Source organism: Callithrix jacchus, chromosome 17 (genome assembly GCF_049354715.1).
Source record: "Callithrix jacchus isolate 240 chromosome 17, calJac240_pri, whole genome shotgun sequence".
Taxonomy (NCBI): domain Eukaryota; kingdom Metazoa; phylum Chordata; class Mammalia; order Primates; family Cebidae; genus Callithrix; species Callithrix jacchus.
This window is the reverse complement of record NC_133518.1, coordinates 16,757,723-16,780,725: the sequence shown is the minus strand read 5'-3', so window position 1 is coordinate 16,780,725 and position 23,003 is coordinate 16,757,723. Positions and strand designations below refer to the sequence as shown.

Genomic DNA, 23,003 nt, shown 5'->3' with positions numbered 1-23,003 from the left:
ACCTCTGCCTCCCGGGTTCAAGCAGTTCTCCTGCCTCAGCCTCCCGAGTAGCTGGGATTACAGGCGCTCGCCACCATGCGAGGCTACTTTTTTTTTTTCTGTGCTTAACACAGAAATTTTTATATTTTTAGTAGAGACAGAGTTTCACCAAGTTGGCCAGGCTGGTCTCAAACTCCTGACATTGTGATCCGCCCACCTCGGCCTCCCAAAGTCCTGAGATTACAGGCATGAGTCACCACACCCAGCCTTTCCTTTAATTTTTTTGTGAGACAGGGTTATTGCCCAGGCAGCTGTGCAGTGGACACAGCCTCAACTTCTTGAGTTCAACCAATCCTTCCACCTCGGCCTCTCAAGTAGCTGGGACTACAGGCATGTATCACCACTGGACCCTTACTTATCACCATATACAAAAATTTACTCTAGATGGAATAAAGATTTAAATGTAAGACCTCAAACTATAAGAATCCTAGAAGAAAACCTAGGAAATACTCTCTTAACATTGGCCTTGGCAAAGAATTTTTTTGGCTAAGTCTCCAAAAGCAATTGCAAAAAAGCCAAAAATTGACAAGTGGGACCTAATTAAACTACAGAGCTTCTGTGCAGCAAAAGAATCCACCAGTAGACTAAGCAGACAGCCTATAGAATGGGAGAAAATATTCACAAACTCTATGTCCAACACGAAGGTCTCATATCCAGAATCTGTAAGGAACTTAACAAAAAACAACCCTAATAAAAAATGGGCAGCTGGGCGCGGTGGCTCACGCCTATAATCCCAGCACTTTGGGAGGCTGAGGTGGGTGGATCACAAGGCCAAGAGATCCAGACCATCCTGGTCAACATGGAGAAACCCCATCTCTACTAAAAATACAAAAATTAGCTGGGCATGGTGGTGTGGGCCCATAGTCCCAGCTACTCGGGAGGCTAAGGCAGGAGAATTGCTTGAACCCAGAAGGCGGAGGTTGCAGCGAGCCGAGATTGTGCCATTGCACTCCAGTCTGGGTAACAACAGCGAAACTCCATCTCAAAAAAAAAAAAAAAAATGGGCAAAGGGCTGGGCATGGTGGCTTATGTCAGTAATCCCAGCACTTTGGGAGGCAGAGGCAGGCAGGTCATTTGAGCCCAGGAGTTTGAGACCAGCCTGACCAAAGTAGTGAAACTCTATCTCTACTAAAAATACACACACAATTACCAGGGGCATGGTGGCACACACCTGTAATCCCAGCTACTCAGGAGGCTGTGGCATGAGAGTCATTGGAACCGGTGAGGCAGAGCTTGCAATGAGCCAAGACTGTGCCACTGCACTCCAGCCTAGGTAACAGAGCAAGACTCTGTTTCAAAAAAACAAACCAAAGGACATGAGCAGACATATCTCAAAAGAAGACCTATAAGCAGCCAACGAATGTGAAAAACCACTCATCATCACTAATTATCAGAGAAATAGAAATCAAAACCTCGGTGAGATACCATCTCACATCAGTCAAAATAGCTTTTATTAAAAAGTCAATCTGGGTGTGATGGCTTGCACCTGTAATCCCAGCACTTTGAGAGAATGAGGCGGAAGCAGTGTTTGAGCTTAGGAGTTCAAGACCAGCCTAGGCAACAGTCTCTACAAAAAATAAAACAGCGAGGTTTGGTGCTGCGCCCCTGTAGTACCAGGTCTTCAGGTGATTGAGGTGGGAGGATTGCTTGAACCCTGCAGGTCAAGGCTCCAGTGAGCCGTGATTGCACCACTACAGCTTTGGTAACGGAGTGAGACACTGTCTCAAAAAAAAAAAAAAAAAAAAAAAAAACTGAAAAAACAACAGATGCTGGTGAGGCTGCAGAAAAAAGGGAATGCTTATATACAGTTGGTGAGAATATAAACTAGCTCAGCCACTGTGGAAAGCAATTTGGAGATTTCTCAAAAAACTTTAAACAGAGCTACCATTTGACCCAGCAATCTCCCATTACTGGGTATGTACCCAAAGAAAAATAGATTGTTCTCCCAAAAAGACACAGGCATTCATAAGTTCATCACTGTAGTATTCAATAGCAGAGACATGGAATCAACCTAGGTGTCCATCAATAGTGGATTGGGTAAAGGAAACATGAAACCATGTACCTTCTGGCAATATAGATAGAGCTAGAGGTTATAATCCTAAACGAATTAATGCAGGAACAGAAAACTAAATACTACATGTTCTCACAAGTGGGAGCTAAGCCTTGAGCGCACATAGACATAATCATAGGAACAGCAGACACTGTTGACTGCTTGAGGCGGCGGCTGCATGGGTTGGAAAACTACCTCTTGAGTACTACGTTCACTGCCTGACTGCAGTATACGCATGTAACAAACACACACACATACACCCTCTATGTAAGATAAAATTTGCATTTAAAAAGGATTACAAATAACACTTTTACTGTTTCGCTAGAAAGTGCAGTGACCTGGGCACACTTTAATATTTAGATTTACCCACATTCTACCCTTTGTGTTTTTAGTTTCTTCCTACATCTTTGTTCCTCCATCTGAGATCACGCTTTTTTCCTTCAAGGACTCAATTTAGTCTTTCCTTCAGTGAGCACCTACTAGTGATGGATTCACTCAGTTTTTGTCTGAAAATGTTTTTCTTTCACTTTCACTTTGTGAGCTACTTTTTCAAGATAAAGAATTCTAGGTCAGCTGTTTTCTTTTTTAGACCCTTTGAAGGTGACATTTCACTGTTACTTGGCTTCTGTCACTTCATTCAGCCTTATTACTTTGCTCTTTTTGGCTCCACTTGATTCTCTCTTATAGTTTCCAGTTAGTCATATTTCAAGTCTATGTGTTGACTTAGTTTCTTACCATTATCTTCTTTTATTCATTCTTTTTTTTTTTGTAGGGACAGGGTTTCACCATTTTGGCTTATCTTGAAATCCTGAGCTTATGATCCACCCACCTCGGCCTCCCAAAGTGCTGGGATTGCAGGCATGAGCCACCGCGCCCAGCCAATTCTCTTCTTTCCTCACCTGTCCGAACCTCGTTTATTTTCACTCTGCTTTATTTATCCTTGTGTGTTAGTCCGTTTTTTGTTGTTATAAAGGAATACCCAAAGGTTGGATGTGGCGGCTGATACCTGTAATCACAGCATTTTGTGGCGCTGGAGAATCATTTGAGGCCAGTAGTTTGGGATCAGCCTTGGCAACATAGCAAGATCCCCTATCTCTACAAAAAATAAATAAAAATTAGCTGGGTGTGGAGGCACATGCCCATAGACCCAGCTACTTGGGAGACTGAGGCAGGAGGATCACTTGAGCCCAGGAGTTCATGGCTGCAGTGAGCTATGTTTGTGCCACTGCACTGCAGCCTGGGTGACAGAGCAAGACCTTTTCTTAAAGAAGTGAATAGGGCTGGGCACGGTGGTTTGCGCCTGTAGTTCCAGCACTTTGGGAGGCCACGGTGGGTGGATCACAAGGTTAGAAGATGGAGACCATCATGGCTAACACCCTGTCTCTATTGAAAATACAAAAAAATTAGCTGGACGTGGTGGCATGCACCTGTAGTCCCTGCTACTTGGGAAGCTGAGGCAGGAAAATCGCTTGAACCCAGGAGATGGAGGTTGCAGTAAGCCAAGATTGCATCACTGCACTCCAGCCTGGGTGACAGAGCGAGACCCTATCTCAAAAAAGAAAGAAAGAAAGAAATGAATGAAGGAATAAAGGAATACCTGAGGCTGGGTATTTATTTGGCATATGGTTCTGCAGGCTGAACAAGAAGCATGGCACTAGCATCTGCTTCTGGTGAGGGCCTCAGGAAGCTTTCAGTCTTGGCAGAAGACAAAGCGGAAGCAAGTGTGCCACATAGGGAGCAAGAGAGGGAGCAAGAGAGTCAAGGGAGATGCCACACTCAGAACTCACTCATTAACCCAAGGAATGCACCAAGCCATTTTTGAGGAATTTGTCCCTATGACCCAAACACCTCCCATTAGGGAATCATATTTGAGCATGAGATTTGAGCTTTGGAAGAGTCATGTATCCAAACTATATCACCTTGTTAACAAATCAAATTATTATTATTATTGATGTTTTTGTTATACATATATATATATTTTATTTTAGATGGAGTCTTGCTCTGTCGCTCAGGCTGGAGTGCAGTGGCGCGATCTCGGCTCACTGCAACCTCCACCTCCCGGGTTCAAGTGATTCTTCTGCCTCAGCGTCTTGAGTAACTGGGACTACTGGTGCATGCCACCACATCCGGCTAATTTTTGTATTTTTAGTAGGGATGTGGTTTCACCATATTGGCCAGGCTAGTCTCAAACTCCTGACCTTGTGATCTGCCCGCCTCTGTCTTCCAAAGTGCTGAGATTACAGGCGTGAGCCACCTGCCTAGCCTATTATTATTATTGACAGGATCTCACTTTGTCACCAGGCTGGAGTACACCAGCACAATCATAGGTTACTGCAACCTTGACCTCTCAGGCTCAGGTGATCCTCCCACCTCAACCTCCCAGGTAGCTGGGACTACAGTGCGTACCACCAACACCCAGCTAATTTTTGTATTTTTTGGTAGAAATGAGGTTTCTCACCACATTGCCCAGGATGGTCTTGAACTCCTGGGCTCAATCAGTCCACCTGTTTCAGCCTCCTGAAATGCTGGAAATACAGGCATGAGCCACTATGCGGCAGCCCAAATTATAATTTCTAAATTTTCACGTATGACCATTTTTTTAAGTTGTCATTCTCACTCAGTTTTTCTAATAACCTTCTTTCAGTTTTGTGCTTGCTGGTTTCTTTATTGGTTTCTTTATCTTTCTCAAAATTTACTCTGCTTTTCTTCATATTCGGAGAATTCATATTTTACTCTCATGGGTCCACTGTGTGCTAATGATTTTGCAGGCATCAAATAAAAGACTATCTTCAGGCTTCTCTGTAAATTACCAGAAGCTTACATTTGTAGTTGTGAATGAATTTTAAGGCTCTTTGTCGTCCCAAAGGGGCCTTAGTATTCTGTGGAAAGGAATGTCTTCCATTCGCTGAATGACTTCATGCTTGTTTTCTGTCTATAGCATCCAAAAAAAAAACGCCTCTGAATGTGTCGTCTCACTAGCTTACATTTTATGTATCAAGCTCCCAGCAGACTCTTTCATCTTGATATCTCCTTGTAACTTCTGAATTTGTTATGAAAAACTCAGTTGTTATCTCCAGTAACTTTGTCAACCTTACCCTAGCCACCCACTTGATGTTCTCTGTCAGCGGGACCCCAATCTCTTGGTCACCAAAGTTAATGTGTTTTTTTGATTCCTGCATCTCTATTGCCTCTATACCCAAAAGTTACATCCTTTTTAAGACATCCTTTGATGGTTTTCTGATTTCAGCTCCCTTCCCATTCTTATTACCATCCCTTTTATCTCAACTTATGAATTCATCCACATAATCTAACTCATTTGGATAGCTAGATTATATGGTTTGGGGTGACATTTAAAAAATATTAAGAACTTAAAAGATTTTTTATGTTAGGAAAATATCTTTAAATCATTATAGGTACAATGAGGTCTTAGAAATATAATGACTGTGCAAAGCATTTCCCATTGTAACTCTGATACAAATACTCTCACCAGGCAATGAACACCAGGGAAAGTGGCAAAGCTTCATCCAGTCTAGGTCTTCAGGATTTTGATTTGCTCCGGGTAATAGGAAGAGGAAGTTATGCCAAAGTACTGTTGGTTCGATTAAAAAAAACAGATCGTATTTATGCAATGAAAGTTGTGAAGAAAGAACTTGTTAATGATGATGAGGTAAGCACCACATGTTTCATTGCTTCTAAACTGTTAAACTGCTTAAGAATAAGCAGTTTATTCTTATTTATTGATTGAGGTTTAAAATAAAACCCCAATCTTTGTGCTTTATTATTTGATTCTACTTTTCTAAATATGTGCTAAGTACATTAAATATATTATTTCAGTTTACTTTTCTTATAGATTATATAAGATATTTAAAGTAATTTGATTATTATTAGACTTTTAAAAAAAAAAAACAAAAATCGGGCCGGGCGTGGTGCTCAAGTCTGTAATCCCAGCACTTTGGGAGGCCAAGGCGGGTGGATCACGAGGTCAAGAGCTCGAGACCATCCTTGTCAACATAGTGAAACCCCGTCTCTACTAAAAATACAAAAAATTAGCTGGGCAAGGTGGCGTGTGCCTGTAATCCCAGCTATTCAGGAGGCTGAGGCAGGAGAATTGCCTGAACCCAGGAGGCGGAGGTTACGGTGAGCCGAGATGGCACCCATTGCACTCCAGCCTGGGTGACAAGAGCGAAACTCCGTCTCAAAAAAAAAAAACAAAAACAAAAACAAAAATCAAACCACATTATTGTCAGAGGAAATACTTGAGCTTGTAAAAATCTTCTAGACGGTTTTATGATATTGAAAGGTTTACTAGTGTTAATTTTCTCTTTGTAAATTTTTGTTCCATGATCATCAATGGTTTTTATATTTAGCCTAGTTAACAGTTGCATTTGTGACAGTTGAATTGCTCAGAACAAATTTATCATTAATTGCGATGATTTCAGTTTGACATAGATTCCTTTCATGTTTCAAAATAGGATATTGATTGGGTACAGACAGAAAAGCATGTGTTTGAGCAGGCATCCAATCATCCGTTTCTTGTTGGACTCCATTCTTGCTTTCAGACAGAAAGCAGGTAAGATTGAAAGATAATAGAATGATTACTGGGCTTCATATTTTGGGCATATTACACAGAACCTTTCTGCTGTAATTCATGAAGTAGACATCATGGAGGATGCAACAGTGTTCGGCTTATAACTTCCTGCTACTATTACTCCAGTCACTGATGGCAGTTTGATATTGGATCAGCATTAGGCAGAACAAGAAATAGCCATGTCATAATTATGGCAGTGGAAATCCAACCTTTAAATATCCCCGGTATTCTAGTTTTATAGTTTTATGACTTAAAATTTTCTAGAGTTTAACGAAAAGGAAAAATGCTAACTTCTTAACCTTGACAGTCAAAAACAACTTATTTAGCAAAGGCTAAAATTAGGATGGTAATGAGTGGCTTTGGATTGCAAGTGGTATTACTTTAGAATAGAAGTAGGAGATTACAAAATTATGATCATGCTGGTTTACTTTCTCATATCTTCTGTACCTTAGCTCTCTTTGTTTCCACCAAAATCTTGGCATCTTTTTAAAGGCTAAATAGTAGAGAATGCTCTCTGTCGTGACTGGTTTGTGAAAATGCAGTTACACTGCCTTTCTTTGGATCTTGATTTCATGAGTTCTCTCCTGTGTTTTAGATTGTTCTTTGTTATAGAGTATGTAAATGGAGGAGACCTAATGTTTCATATGCAGCGACAAAGAAAACTTCCTGAAGAACATGCCAGGTAAGTTTTGTTTACCCTGTGTGTGTGTGTGTGTGTGTGTGTGTGTTTCAGGGCCATGTGGCTTCTTATGTGCAGTGGTTGGAAACAGTAGTTAAATTTATTTTGAGCCAGGCGCGGTGGCTCAAGCCTGTAATCCCAGCACTTTGGGAGGCCGAGGTGGGTGGATCACGAGGTCAAGAGATCGAGACCATCCAGGTCAACATGATGAAACCCCGTCTCTACTAAAAATACAAAAAATTAGCTGGGCATAATGGCGCGTGCCTGTAATCCCAGCTACTCGGGAGGCTGAGGCAGGAGAATTGCCTGAACCCAGGGGGCAGAGGTTGTGGTGAGCCGAGATGGCGCCATTGCACTCCAGCCTGGGTAACAAGAGCGAAAACTCCGTCTCACAAATAAATAAATAAATAAATTAATTAATTAATTAATTTTGATACAAGTTAATTCTTTGTAAGTCATTCATAGGCTGACCTAAAAGTTAATTTACATTATATATGTAAAACAATTATACTATATATTATTTTACATTTATACACACATGTCACGTACACATGCATGCACACAGTGCTTCCTAAGCCATTGAAAAATATAAACAATATTAAAAGGGAAACCTTTACTAAAACCAATCCTTTTCAAATATTTTGTGTGTTTAGCATCAGCCATTTAAATAATTGAGACTAATAAACATGTATTAGTCTTTTCAGGTTTGTAGTGGTCTCTGAGAGAGCTTTTCATTATGAGAGTGCTATTCATACATACTTGAGAGTAGTACAGACCATCCGTCTGACTGGGCATAGTGGTTCATGCCTATAATCCCAGCACTTTGGGAGGCTGAGGTGGGTGGATCACCTGAGGTCAGGAGTTTGAGACCATCTTGACTGACACGGTGAAACCCCGTCTCTACTAAAAATACAAAAATTAGCTGGGCGTGGTGGCGAGTACCTGTAATCCCAGCTACTCAGGAAGCTGAGGCAAGATAATTACTTAAATCTGGAAGGCAGAGGTTGCAGTGAGCCAAGATCGCGCCACTGCACTCCAGCCTGCCTAACAGAGCAAGGCTCTGTCTCAAAAAAAAAAAGAAAAAAGATCCCTTTTAAACTAGTATATACTTCTGACTGTTCTTCCTGTGGTTTATTGTTCTTTGGCTTTTTTTCCCTTTAATCCCATAATTATTGATAAGTAAGAGAAAAGAGTATTGAATATGAATTTTGTGCTCCTAATTTGATATTAATATATAAGATTGTAAATTATGTGTTGGAGGAGATTGGTGGGAAGGGATCAGGGTCTTGAATAAACAATTTAATCCATCAGTACCAGGTTTTGTTTTTATTCATAATCAGCAGTAATTCTCACCCTTTCCTGCTTCACAAGAGTAATACCAAAATGAAACATATGAGTTTGTATATGTTTGTAATTATCAAACAGAGAACAAATATTAGAAATTTCATTTAAATAAAAAACTTGTGGAAATTTTGCTACTTCATTATTGCTTGTGAAAAAGTGATAATATTTAATTTCATAAGAAGATATAAATTGTACTTATCTTGAGGCCAGACTGGGTTTTTTGTTTATTTGGATTTTGTTATCGTTTTGGTGTTCCTGTATGTTCATTGTGTATTCGGCTTTATCAAATGATCCACCCTTCATAGCAGAGCCACAGATGATATTTTGAATTGTGAACATAGCCAGTATTTGTTCCTTGTCTGTTCAGCTGAATGTGGGGAAGCTAGTCTGGTTTTTACTGTGTTAATGTGCCGGTTCTGGCTTTATACCACCATCTTTGCTTCTGTAAGAACTAAAGCCCAGAATTAGGGCTTAAGTTCCTGAATCACAGAATTAAGTAGCTAGAAGGTGTATGTTATATACCTCCACATGTAATTGCGATAACGTGCCACCAAAGCAGCCATACAACACCTCAGGTGTTCCATTTTCATTATTCAGGCCAAAAGTTCTGGGTTGTCACCAGTGAGTTGGTAGCAATTTTTTAAAGTTCTTTGTTTGATATTAAATTTTATAGTCGTAGAACAGTTCCATTTAATTCCTTTCCTAAAAGCTTTATGAGGATTTTATGGTGTTGAGTAGTTACCTTGTAGTAGTCTTCCTATTCTTTTTTTTTTTTTTTTTTTTTGAGACAGAGTCTTGCTCTGTTGCCAGGTACAAGGCTGGAGTGCAGTGGCGTGATCTCGGCTCACTGCAACCTCAGCCTCCTGGGTTCAAGCAATTCTCCTGCCTCAGCCTCCCAAGTAGCTGGGACTACAGGCGCACACCACCATGCCCAGCTAATTTTTGTATTTTTAGTAGAGACGGGGTTTCACCATGTTGGCCAGGATGGTCTCGATGTCTTGACCTCGTGATCCACCCACCTCGGCCTCCCAAAGTGCTGGGATTACAGGCGTGAGCCACAGCGCCCGGCCTTTCTATTCTTGACACTGTCAGTGGTTCTTAGCCTACTGGGGGGTCATGGGTCCCTTAGAGGAGGGATGAAAGCTGTGAGGACTCTGTAGATGTTGTGCATGTACATATGTGCACACACCTTTACCCCCAGTTGTAGAAGTATGAACTGCCTGAAGTTTACCCAAGGACCCAGATTAAGAACCCCTGTTTGAGACTTTCAAATTAATAGCCTTATGAAAAATGTGAGTTTAAGTTAAACTTGTATAATTGTGTCGTGGGCTCAGATGTTTTAAAGTGGTACTTCAGTTCATTTTTTAAATTTGTTTCTAAAAATCACTGGGAGGAAAAAATATGTTTTGATATGAATTTTTATGTTTCCAGTTGCAAGTTTAGAACTTAAATATGATTGAATCAAATGATTTATTTTTTATTTTATTTTAGATTTTACTCTGCAGAAATCAGTCTAGCATTAAATTATCTTCATGAGCGAGGGATAATTTATAGAGATTTGAAATTGGACAATGTGTTACTGGACTCCGAAGGGCACATTAAACTCACTGACTATGGCATGTGTAAGGTGAGGAACACTTTCTAGTTATTTAAAAAGGTCTTCGGCAGCTAGTAGTCTTTGTAAAACAGCTTCATGTTTAAAGATGGGAAAATGATTACTAATTTTGCTAATTTATTTATGGAGCTTTGTGGAATTCTAGCACAAAGACAAATGTACTATTTTTCTAACCATTTGCAAAGTTTACATCTTCTGTGTTACGTGTACTACAATAAGAGTTAATTTCTTTTTATTAAACATAACTTTTTATCTTGAAAGTTGTAATACAATTGAAGAAAATTTGGAAATAAAAGCTGTCTGCAATTCCACCACTTAGCACAACCATCTGCATATGGCCTTCCAATTTTTGCCATTTAGTAGTGAATCTTATATAATGCATTCAGGATTTTCCTCAGAAGTCAAACATTTTTTATATTTAAATTTTAAACACCTGACAGTATAATATGTAAAAAATTTTATAATAAATAAAAATATAAAGAATTTTAGTTACTCTCAGAATATGTCTTCTTTTTTTCTTGATGTTTTATTCTTTTTATAATAGTGTTCCATTTTAAAGGTCTGGTATTTTCCCACAAAATGTGTAAGGAACTACTCCTTTTTAAAGTAACTGGTACAAAATTATCCTCACATAGTAATACAACCACCAGTATGTAAATGTGTGAATTGCATTCCCTGTTCACCTGTGGGAAGTGCCTCCAGAGCCTGGAGATTATCTAATGCTAACATGGTATATGACAGCCTAATTGTATTTAAGATTTAACTTTTAACTTTATTATCTGTTCAGCATGCATTAAAGAGTAACATCTTCACATAAACTATGCTTGCTTTTATGTACTGAGTTCAAACATATTTTTCACATGATACTTATTAGTTAATTAATTTTTTTTGAGGCAGAGTCTTGCTCTGTCACCCAGGTTGTAGTACAGTGGCATGATCTTGGCTCACTGCGACTAATGCCTCCTGGGTTCAAGCCATTCTGTTGCCTCAGCCTTCCAAGTAGCTGGAATTAAGGTGTGCCCCACCATGCCCGGCTAATTTTAATTTGTTTGTTTTTTTTTTTTTTGAGACAGAGTTTTGCTCTTGTTGTCCATGCTGGAGTGCAATGGCATAATCTTGGCTCACTGCGACCTTTGCCTCCCAGGTTCAAGGGATTCTCCTGCCTCAGCCTCCCAAGTAGCTGGGATTATAGGTGCCCACCATCACTCCCAGCTAATTTTTTTGTATTTTTAGTAGAGATGGGGTTTTATCATGTTGGCCAAGGCTGGTCTTAAACTCCTGACCTCAGGTGATCCACCCACCTCGGCCTCCCAAAGTGTTGGGATTACAGGTGTGAGGCACCGTGCCCAGCCCTTACATATTTTTATTATACAAGTTTTCAATCATAAACAATTAGAACACTTATTGAGTGGAACCCCTGTGTACCTATCACTTATATTTGTGGTTCCTTTTTGATATCTGTGTCATTTTTTTTTCCTAAGGGATTTTTTTTTTCTCATTTCGAAAAATAGTAACAGTGATAAAGGAGTCTTGTCCCCAAGAATAAATGAAATTGAACAAAAACGTGGAGAGGATTAACCTTAATACGAAGTGCACAAAGTAAAACAAGGAGACCTTTTTTTTTTTTTTTTTTTTGCCTGTGAGATACTGGTTTTAAAATCAGAATAATTTGTATGTTTAAAGAAATGGGCATATGTCACTGGTGTGTACATAAATTGTTACAATATTTTGAAAGCAGTTTAATGAGCAATTATCAAGAATTCTAGAGATGGCCACATTCTTTGGTCCAGTAACTCTGTCTCTTGGATATTCTGAGTAAATGTTTTGGTTTATGAAGAGAGATTTCTGTCCAAAACTTTTATTGTAGTTTATGATAAATATTATAAAGTCATTTAAGAATATCTTTTTATTTTTACTTTTTTTTTTTAAATAGAGATGAGGTCTCACTGTGTTGTCCAGGCTGGTCTCAAAACCAAGATTTTATGTTAGCATTTAGATAATCTCCAGGCTCTGGAGGCACTCTCCTCAGGTGAATGGGGCATGCAATCCACATTTACATATTTGTCATCGTGTTACTATGTGAGGATAATTTTGTACCAATTACCTTAACAGGTAAAGCAAGCCACCATGCCCGGCTGAAGATACTTATAAAAAATGCATAACACGTGACGACTCACACCTGTAATCCCAGCACTTTGGGAGGCCAAGGCAGGCAGATCACTGGAGCTCAGGAGTTTGAAAACAACATGACCAAACTCCATCTCTACAAAAAAATAGAAAAATTAGACTGGCTTGGTTGTGCTTGTCCCAGCTACTTGGGAGGTTGAGATGGGGGGATCCCTTAAGCCTGGGAGATTGGGAGATTAGGAGATTGAGGCTATAGTGAGCTGTGATCATGCCACTGCACTCCAGCCTGGGTGATAAAGTGAGACCCTGTCTCAAAGGAAAAAAAAAAGACTGGGCTCAATGGCTCACACCTGTAATCCCCAGCACTTTCAGAGGCCATGGTGGGCGGATCATGAGGTCAGGAGTTCAAGAACAGCCTAACCAACATGGTGAAACCCGGTCTCTACTAAAAATACAAAAATTAGCCAGGTGTGGTGGCGCACTCCTTTAATCCCAGCTACTTGGGAGGCTGAGGCAGGAGAATCGGTTGAACCCGGGAGGCAGAGGTTGCAGTGAGCCGAGATCACCTCACTACACTCCAGGCTGGCAACAGTTTGAGACTTCATTCCCCCCCACAAAAAAGAGATTTGAACAAAAGGTGGAGCTAAAATATATATATTATATACATATATATTGTATTATGTGGCATCACACATTGATTTTGTTTACTTTTCCATATTTTTCTTTTTTCTTTTGAGACAGAGTTTCGCTTTTGTTACCCAGGCTGGAGTGCAATGGCGCAATCTCGGCTCACTGCAACCTCCGCCTCCTGGGTTCAGGCAATTCTCCTGCCTCAGCCTCCTGAGTAGCTGGGATTACAGGCACGCACCACCGTGCCCAGCTAATTTTTTGTATTTTTAGTAGAGACGGGCTTTCACTGTGTTGACCAGGATGGTCTCAATCTCTTGACCTCGTGATCCACCCGCCTCGGCCTCCCAAAGTGCTGGGATTACAGGCTTGAGCCACCGCGCCTGGACTTACTCTTCCATATTTTTCAAGTTATTTTAAAATGTTATGTTAAATGTGGTTGCCAGTTGCATTACAGTACACAAATGCATTTTGATAACATTTTAAAATGTTATTTTTAAATGATACCTTTAAAAATAATGGAATCATTTAATTATTTAAACAATGAAAATAGGAGGGCATGGTGGCTCACACCTGTAATCCCAGCACTTTGGGAGGCCCAGGCAGGCAGATCACTTGAGGTCAGGAATTTGAGACCAGCATGGTCAACATGGTGAAATCCCATCTCTACTAAAAACACCAAAAAATTAGCTGGGCGTGGTGGCGCACCTGTGATCTCAGCTACTCAGGAGACTAAGGCAGGAGAATGGCTTGAACGCAGGAGGTGGAGGTTTCAGTGAGCAGAGATTGTGCCTGTCACTGCACTCTAGCCTGGGCAGCAAAGTGAGACTGTGTCTCAAAACAAACAAAACAATGAAAATATAATCACAAAAATGAGTTAAGACTTTCTTCTCTTTTTGTCTTTCTTAGTCTTTTGTTATTGTTACTGAAAAATAATACTGGCTTGTTAAACATTTTCATTTCTTACAGGGATCTTCAATCAAGTTAGTTATATATATTATATAACTGTATATATTAGAACTATATATATAATATATAGTTATATGTAACTATAATATATAGCTATTATATATAATGCATATATGTGTGTGTGTGTGTGTGTGTGTGTGTGTGTGTGTATGTATATATATTAGCTGTAGCTTTTGTCCAAATCTTTCTCTGCCTACTGGTTTTCAGTATGTGTGGTCTGTCATTTTCTAATACAGATTATCCTCATACTAACTTCTCCTATCATGATTGGAGATTGTGAAATTCTAATAATTTTGTCCTTGTTTACTCTTTGTATTTTGAGGCCATGTTGTTAAGTGTATGCAAATTTGTATTTGTTACAACTTGTTGGTGATTGCCCCATTAATTACTGGGTAGTTCCTTTACCTGTTAGTGTGTTTTGCCTTAATTTTTTTCCATCCTGTAGCTATTAAAATACAGGCTGTGCTTGGTGTCTCATGCCTGTAATCCCAGCACTTTGGGAGGCCAAGGTGGGTGGATCACTTGAGGCCAGGAATTCGAGACCAGCCTGGCCAACATGGAGAAACCCCATCTCTACAAAAAATACAAAATTAGCCAGGCATAGTAGTGCATTCCAGCTACTTGGGAGGCTGAGGCAGGAGAATCGCTTGAACCCTGAAGGCAGAGTTTGCAGTAAGCTGAGATCATGCCATTGCACTCCAGCCTGGGCAACAAGAGTGAGGTCCGTCTCAAAAAAACAAAAACAAAAAAAACACCTTAGGAAAATAAACAGAAGGAAAATATTGTAGTCTTAACAGTGATTGTATTAGGAGGTGAGATTTAAAGTGTTTCTTTTCGTCAAGAAATATGCCTTATTCTACTAATATCATTAAATTTTTTGTATTAAATTTTAACTTGTATGTAAGTTATTTTAAATGCAAGTCTTACCTTAATTGAATCAATGCTATCAATATCTTTTTTTTGAGACGGAGTTTCACTCTCGTTACCCAGGCTGGAGTGCAATGGCGTGATCTCGGCTCACCGCAACCTCCGCCTCCTGGGTTCAGGCAATTCTTCTGCCTCAGCCTCCCGAGTAGCTGGGATTACAGGCATGCGCCACCATGCCCAACTAATTTTTTGTATTTGTAGTAGAGACAGGGTTTCACCATATTGACCAGGATGGTCTTGATCTCTTGACCTTGTGATCCACCTGCCTCGGCCTCCCAAAGTGCTGGGATTACAGGCTTGAGCCACCGTGCCCGGCCCAATGCTATTAATATTTAACAAGGACAGGTCTTTAAGCTATTTAGTAGTGATCTGTGATTTTAATAATAAAGGCAATTGCCAGGCATGATGGCTCACACCTGTAATCCCAGCACTTTGAGAGGCTGAGGTGGGTGGATCACTTGAGGCCAGGAGTTTGAGACCAGACTAGCCAACATGGTGAAATTCCGTCTCTACTAAAAATACAAAAATTAGCTGGGCTTGTTGGTGCACGCCTATAATTCCAACTCCTCAGGAGGCTGAGGCACAAGAATTGCTTGAACCTGGGAGGTGGAGATTGCAGTGAGCTGAGATCATGACGCTGCATACCAGCCTGGGCAACAGAGCAAGACCCTGTCCAAAAAAAAGCAATTGTTTTGGTGATGTTAAGTAAATTTAATGTATCACTACTGATGCTGAACTTACAGATGAAATAGAAAGGGTGAATTTAAAACAGAATTTTTAATCTTATTCTTTTTTTTTCTTTTTAATAAAAGGAAGGATTACGGCCAGGAGATACAACCAGCACTTTCTGTGGTACTCCTAATTACATTGCTCCTGAAATTTTAAGAGGAGAAGATTATGGTAATAAATAAATTGGTGGTATTATTTTAGCTATTGCTAGATGGGTGGTTAAATGTGGTACCAATTGCATTATAGTACACTAATGCATTTATATATGATCTTATTCATATAAGCATTCTTGACCATGTTCTGAAGATCTCCAGACTTTAAAATCAGAGACACTGGGACCATGGCAGTATTTAGGGATACCAAGCTGAATAATAGTTTATTAGTAACAAACACCAAACAGTAGCAGGCACTATTCTAAGCAGTTTACATATATTAACTAAGTTAATCCTCTTAACCCTATGAGGTAAATACTGTGAATTCTCCTTTTACAGATGAGGAAACTGACATACAGAAAGTTTAAATAATTCCCCTAAAGTCAAGGATTCAGAACAGCACCCATGTGACTCCAGAGTCATGAACCCCTGGAAGATTGTTCAGATTTCCTGGGATATTTCCCCCTTGGAATCTGAAAGATGGTGGGAAGATTAACTGTCTCTCAGGCATCTGAAGATGCACTTATCTTGAGAAAGCATTTGACTTTCTGGGTTCTGGCCGTCTGCCTTGAGCAGCTGTAAAGGAGAACGTGGCACTGTGAAAGCTGCTCGCTGAATCCACTGTCCTTCACAGGTCTTCATCACCTAGCAAAAGATCAAGCTTAAGACCAAGGACATTACTCTCAAATACAATCTAATTTTATCCTCAGCACACCATATTCAATACTGGGCGTGAGTCTGAAAGTAGACATACATGGAAAAACCAAGTGTTTTTTCCTCACAATTTTATTTTTAAAATTATCTTTTAGGTACCTGCCCTTGTTAGTAAATGAAGCATTGCTATAGTCTTCAGCACCTACCATGATAGTTGTAATGCATTTAGAGTTTACCTTTTCATTGTTTCTTCTTCCTTTATGTGATAAAATCTCCAGTTACTACCTTTCAGGAATGCAAAGTATATAATTTATTGCTTTAAAATGTCTTTCTGAAGGTTTCAGTGTTGACTGGTGGGCTCTTGGAGTGCTAATGTTTGAGATGATGGCAGGAAGGTCTCCATTTGATATTGTTGGGAGCTCTGATAACCCTGACCAGAACACAGAGGATTACCTCTTCCAAGGTATTTTGGAGTATTTTACAGATATTCTCTGAGAAAAACATATTTTAGAGTACACATGAGAGTGATTCAGATTACTTCTTTGAGTAAGAAAAATGAGCATAATCTGGAAAGTATACTCCTGACTAAATTTATTAAGTTTTGCTGTTGATTGTTTTTGCGACAGAGTCTCACTTTTTAGCCCAGGCTGGAGTGCAGTGGCACAATCTTGGTTCACTGCAACCTCCGCCTCCCGGGTTCAAGCGATTCTTCTGTCGGAGCCTCCTGAGTAGCTGGGATGACAGGCACGCACCACTACACCCAGCCTATTTTTGTATTTTTAGTAGAGACGGGGTCTCACCATGTTGGCCAGGCTGGTCTTGAATGCCTGACTTCAAGCGATCCAGCTGCCTCAGCCTCCCCAAAGTGCTGGGATTACAGGCATGAGCCACCGTGCCCGGCCTCCATGTATTAGGTTTTGATGTTTTTAAACACATTCTTTCTTCTCTATAGTCTTCACTCCTGTTCGCAGTTACCTTCTCATATTCAAAATCATAATAGGCGTTATTTAGAATTATCCATCACAAACAGATTTGAGAAAGGAATCCTGTGGCTAGAGAGGATAATCTTTACACAGGGACCCTGAGGCTGAATGCATAAGTTCAAGACAGTATGAGGGAAAATTAGAGTACCAAGATGATGAGTGATCAGAAGATGGGAGGAAAAGGCCCCACATCAGGGAATAAGAAGAATCGACAGGATGAGTGCGGTGGCTCACGCCTGTAATCCCAGCACTTTGGGAGGCCGAAGCAGGTGGATCACCTGAGGTTGGGAGTTCAAGACCAGCCTAACCAACATAGTGAAACCCCATCTCTACTAAAAATACAAAATTAGCCAGGTGTGGTGGTGCATGCCTATAATAACAGCTACCTGGGAGGCTGAAGCAAGAGAATTGCTTGAACCTAGGAGGCAGAGGTTGCAGTGAGCTGAAATCACACCATTGCACTCCAGCCTGGACAACAAGAACAAAACTCTGTCTCAAAAAAAAAAAAAAAAAAAATGTAAAGATTACAGCCAGGCTCAGTGGCTCACGCCTGTAATTCCAAAGCTTTGGGAGGCAAAGGTGGGTGGATCACTTGAGGTCAGGAGTTTGAGACCAGCCTGACCAACATGGCAAAACTATGTCTCTACTAGAAATACAAAAAAATTAGCTAGGTGTCCTGGCGAGTGCCTACAATCCCACCTACTCAGGAGGCTGAGGCAGGAGAATAACTTGAGCCTGGGAGGCGGAGATTACAGTGAGCCGAGATCGCTCCACTGCATACCAGCCTGGGTGAGACAGAGAGACTCCCTCTCCAAAACAAAAAAAGAAAGAAAAGAAATGTAAAGATTGCCAGGAACAGTTGTTCACACCTGTAATCTCAGCACTTTGTGGGGGCCAAGGCAGGAGGATTGCTTGAGCCCAGGGGTCAAGACCAGCCTGAGCAACATTGTGAGACCCTCGTCTCTACCAAAAAAAAAAAATTTTAAATTAGCCAGGCATTGCTGGATGCAGTGGCTCACACCTATAATCCCAGCATTTTGGGAGGCTGAGATGGGTGAATCACTGACCTCTATGAGATCCAGAGTTTGAGACCAGCCCAGCCAGCATGGTGAAACCCCATCTCTACCAAAAACACTAAATTCACTGGGCATAGTGGCACACGCTTGTAATCTCAGCTGCTCAGGAGTCTGAAGTAGTAGAATTGCTTGAACCGGGGAGGCAGAGGTTGCAATGAGCTGAGATCTTGCCACTGTACTCCAGCCTAGGTGACAGAACAAGACTCTGTCTCAAAAAAAAAAAATTAGCCGAGGCTGGGCACGGTGGCTCACACCTATAATCCCAGCGCTTTGGGAGGTCGAGGTGGGTGGATCACGAGGTCAAGAGATCGAGACCATCCTGGTCAACAAGGTGAAACCCCATCTCTACTAAAAATACAAAAATTAGCTGGGCATGGTGGTGCGTGCCTATAGTCCCAGCTACTCAGGAGGGTGAGGCAGGAGAATTGCTTGAACCCAGAAGGCGGAGGTTGCGGTGAGCCGAGATTGTGTCATTGCACTCCAGTCTGGGTAACAACAGCGAAACTCCGTCTCAAAAAAAAAAAAATTAGCCGAACATGATGGTGGCGTGTGGCGCCTGTGGTCCCAGCTACTTGGGAGGCTGAAGGGGAAGGATTGCTTAAGCCCGGAGATCAAGGCTGCAGTGAGCTGTGATCACACCACTGCACTCCAGCCTGGGCAACAGAGTGAGACTTTTTCTAAAACAAGAATTAGAAAAAAGATTAAAGCCATGTAAAAATTAAATATAATACTATAATTTTTGTCTTTCTAGTTATTTTGGAAAAACAAATTCGCATACCACGGTCTCTGTCTGTAAAAGCTGCAAGTGTTCTGAAGAGTTTTCTTAACAAGGTATAAATTGTGTTTAAGAACATTTTGTGATTTGTCTCTGTCTATATATATCAAACTGGTCAGGAACTGTTTGGGAAGTGTAAAATTTCAAAACAGTAGAGAATGTAACTTTTTCTGTTTGATCCAGAATTTGTATCTTACCCAAAGAGTAATTGACAGCATTAGATCCTGAGATAAGTTAGTTGTCCTTTCCATTTTGGCAATAAAATTTACTCCCCAGCTATATATTACATATGATTCTTTTGTGTGTAAATAATATATACCATATTCTCACATAGGGGAAGTTTTAATCTTTGGGTTTAGCCATAATTGTACTTTCAACTCTGTTTCCATTTTCTCTGTGTCATCCAGAGACTCTATTTATTACATGTACTTTTTGAGCACTTTGGCCATAGTGCTCCCTACAAATTCTCATGTCACAAATGCTATAATTAGATAAAATTCAGAAGAAGTGAAATTCTGTCTTCAGCTCTTAAAAATGTGAACATCTTTCCATTGTGTGTTGGTTTGTTGCTGTTGGTAGGCTAGAAGAGTTTTAGGGTTTAAGAGTCTTGGCAATCGTAAATTCTGCTCTGAATAAATGGTATGATAGGTTGATGTAGGCCAAGCACAGTGGCTCACGCCTGTAATCCCAGCACTTTGGGAGGCCGAGGTGGGTGGATTGCCTAAGGTCAGGAGTTCTAGACCAGTCTGGCCAACATGGTGAAACCCTGTCTCTACTAAAAATGCAAAAGAATTAGCTGGGTGTGGTGGCGTGCACCTGTAATCCCAGCTACTTGGGAGGCTGAGGCAGGGGAATTGCTTGAACCAGGGAGGTGGAGGTTGCAGTGAGCCAAGATCTTCCCACTGCACTCCAGCCTGGGTGACAGAGCAAGACTCCATCTCAAAAAAAAAAAGAAGGTTGATATACATTTACCTTCCAAGGTAAATAGATAATGATGAATTTTAATAAAATAAGAAATTGAACCCTTTTAAAAAATCAACAATTTGTGAGGAAAGATTTAAACTTGAAACCTAATTTTTCACATAGTGAAAAATGAAGGCAAGAGGTGTCGATATGCAAAATAAAATGCTGTTTATCAGAAAGAAAAATGGGAACATATTCATAGTAATGAATAAGCCAAGACTTTTTTTTTTTAATTTATTTATTTTTTAAAGACGGGATTACACCATGTTGGTCAGGCTGGCCTTGAACTCCTGACCTCAGGTGATCCGCCCGCCTTGGCCTCCAAAGTGCTTGGATTGCAGGCGTGAGCCACCACGCCCGACCAAGCCAAGACTTTTTATGAGTTGCAGTCTCCTTCTCAGTCCAGTGATTCAGATAATGGTTGTATCATTGTCTTACACGGATTATGGTTTGTTGCTGTAACTGGGCGTGGACCTTTTAAACTCAGCTGTAAACAAACTTCTGAAGAAGTTTGGAGGTTTACGTGTTTTGACTGTCACTCCAGGTCATGCCAAAGAAACGGCTGGGTGCTGCTCAAATGATTCTGCTGTTCTCTTTTTCCTCCTGTTTTTCTTTAGCAAGGAAATGATGATGATTCGCTGTTTTAATTTCATGATAGGTGAAGAAAGTGACATGAGGAAATCTTACCGATCACAAGCTTCAAATAACTCAATTTGTTCTAGTGTTGTAATTTCTATAAATAAAATGTAGACCATTCCAACTTCAGAAATAAGAGTATCATGTAATAGGCACAAAACACAGAACACAAACATGATTTATTTTAAAATATTACATTCACCCAATTCTCGAAACATTTCTTTTACCATAGGACCCAAAAGAACGATTGGGTTGTCATCCTCAAACAGGATTTGCTGATATTCAGGGACACCCATTCTTCCGAAATGTTGATTGGGATGTGGTATGTAAATTTTAATTACTTTCTCTATTAGATTAGGTTTCATTATTATCTTCGACCAATTTTTTTTTTTTGGAGTCAGAGCCTCGCTCTGTCACCCAGGCTGGAGTGCAGTGGCGTGATCTCAGCTCACTACAACCTCCGCCTCCTGGGTTCAAGTGATTTTCCTGTCTCAGCCTCTAGAGTAGCTGGGACTACAGGTGTGTACCACCATGCCCAGCTAATTTTTGTATTTTTGGTAGAGACAGGGTTTCACCATGTTGGCCAGGCTGTTCTTGAACGCCTGACCTCAAGTGATCCTCCTGCCCCAGTCTCCCAAGGTTTGCAGGGGTGAGCCATGGTGCCTGGCCAAAAAATTGAACATTAATGTAATAAAGCAGGTTATAATGTTACCGAGACCCATATCAATGTTTATGTTTGTTTTTATTTTTATTTTTATTAAGAGACAATCTTACTCTGTCACCCAGGCTATAGTGTAGCTCACTACAGCCTTGACTGAACTCCTGGGCTCAAGCAGTCCTTCTGCCTTAGCCTCCCAAGTAGCTGGGACTATAGGCATAAGCCATGGTGCCTGCTAATTTTTATTTTTATTTATTTATTTTTTTTGAGATGGAGTTTTGCTCTGTTGTCCAGGCTGGAGTATAGTGGCATGATCTTGGCTCACTGCAACCTCCACCTCCTGGGTTCATGCGATTTTCCTGTCTCTGCCTCCTGAGTAGCTGGGATTACAGGCAGGTGCCACCACGCCTGGCAGATTTTTGTATTTTTAGCAGAGACAGGGTTTTGCTATGTTGGTCAAGCTGGTCTTGAACTCCTGACCTCAGGTGATCTGCCCACCTTGGCTTCCCAAAGTAGTAGGATTACAGGCATGAGCCACTGTGCCCAGCCAATTTTTAACTTTTTATAGAGATGGGGGTCTTGCTATGTTGCCTGGCTGATCTTGAACTCCTGGCCTCAGTCGATCCTCCCATCTCAGCCTACCAAGTTCTTGGGATTACAGGCATGAGCTGCCAAGCCTGGCTCACATTTGTAAATTATGTTCATCATCGCTAATATCATTGAACCATGCCTCAGGGCTCACTTTAATAAGGGAAACAAACAGTGAGGGCAGAGGAGAACTGTAGAGGTGAAATTTTTCTAAGAATACACACTTGAGCTGTCATCCAGTGTCTTTTCAGATGGAGCAAAAGCAGGTGGTACCTCCCTTTAAACCAAACATTTCTGGGGAATTTGGTTTGGACAACTTTGATTCTCAGTTTACTAATGAACCTGTCCAGCTCACTCCAGATGATGAGTAAGTAATTCTGTACACTGAAACATTTTTTTAAGTTCTTTAGAAACCCTGTTTTTAGTGACTATGCAGTTTCATCAGATTATACTATGATTAATTTAATTTTGAGATGGACTCTCGCTCTATTGCCCAGGCTGAAGTGCAGTGGCACCGTCTCGGCTCACTGCAACCTCCACTTCCCAGATTCAGTAGAGGCAGGGTTTTGCCATGTTGGCCAGACTGGTCTCAAACTCCTGACCTCAGGTGATCCGCCTGCCTTGGCTTCCCAGAGTGCTGGGATTACCAGCATGAGCCACTGTGCCTGGCCTATGCTATAATTTTTTTTTCTTTTTTTTTTTTTTTTTGTTTGTATATACTATAATTTATATAACCATTCGGTTACTGGTATTTGAATCCATTATACCATTATAAGTTTTAAGAGTAACGGTCATTTTCTCCTTTGCTTTACCATGCATTATCT

At 40.7% G+C, this 23,003-nt stretch overlaps 1 protein-coding gene across 2 annotated transcripts in view; it reads left to right on the top strand.

Annotated features, from left to right (window-relative positions):
* The window catches only part of PRKCI (protein kinase C iota), an 82,514-nt gene that overhangs the window by 52,759 nt on the left and 6,752 nt on the right, over positions 1 to 23,003 (top strand). For both annotated transcript variants that reach the window (XM_035278819.3, XM_054247323.2), the window contains 9 exons: positions 5,580 to 5,756; positions 6,562 to 6,659; positions 7,273 to 7,359; positions 10,192 to 10,327; positions 15,778 to 15,865; positions 16,838 to 16,963; positions 19,311 to 19,390; positions 21,166 to 21,255; positions 22,431 to 22,546. In XM_035278819.3, the coding sequence (XP_035134710.2) occupies positions 5,580 to 5,756; positions 6,562 to 6,659; positions 7,273 to 7,359; positions 10,192 to 10,327; positions 15,778 to 15,865; positions 16,838 to 16,963; positions 19,311 to 19,390; positions 21,166 to 21,255; positions 22,431 to 22,546 (998 nt within the window). The remainder of the gene's footprint in view (positions 1 to 5,579; positions 5,757 to 6,561; positions 6,660 to 7,272; positions 7,360 to 10,191; positions 10,328 to 15,777; positions 15,866 to 16,837; positions 16,964 to 19,310; positions 19,391 to 21,165; positions 21,256 to 22,430; positions 22,547 to 23,003) is intronic.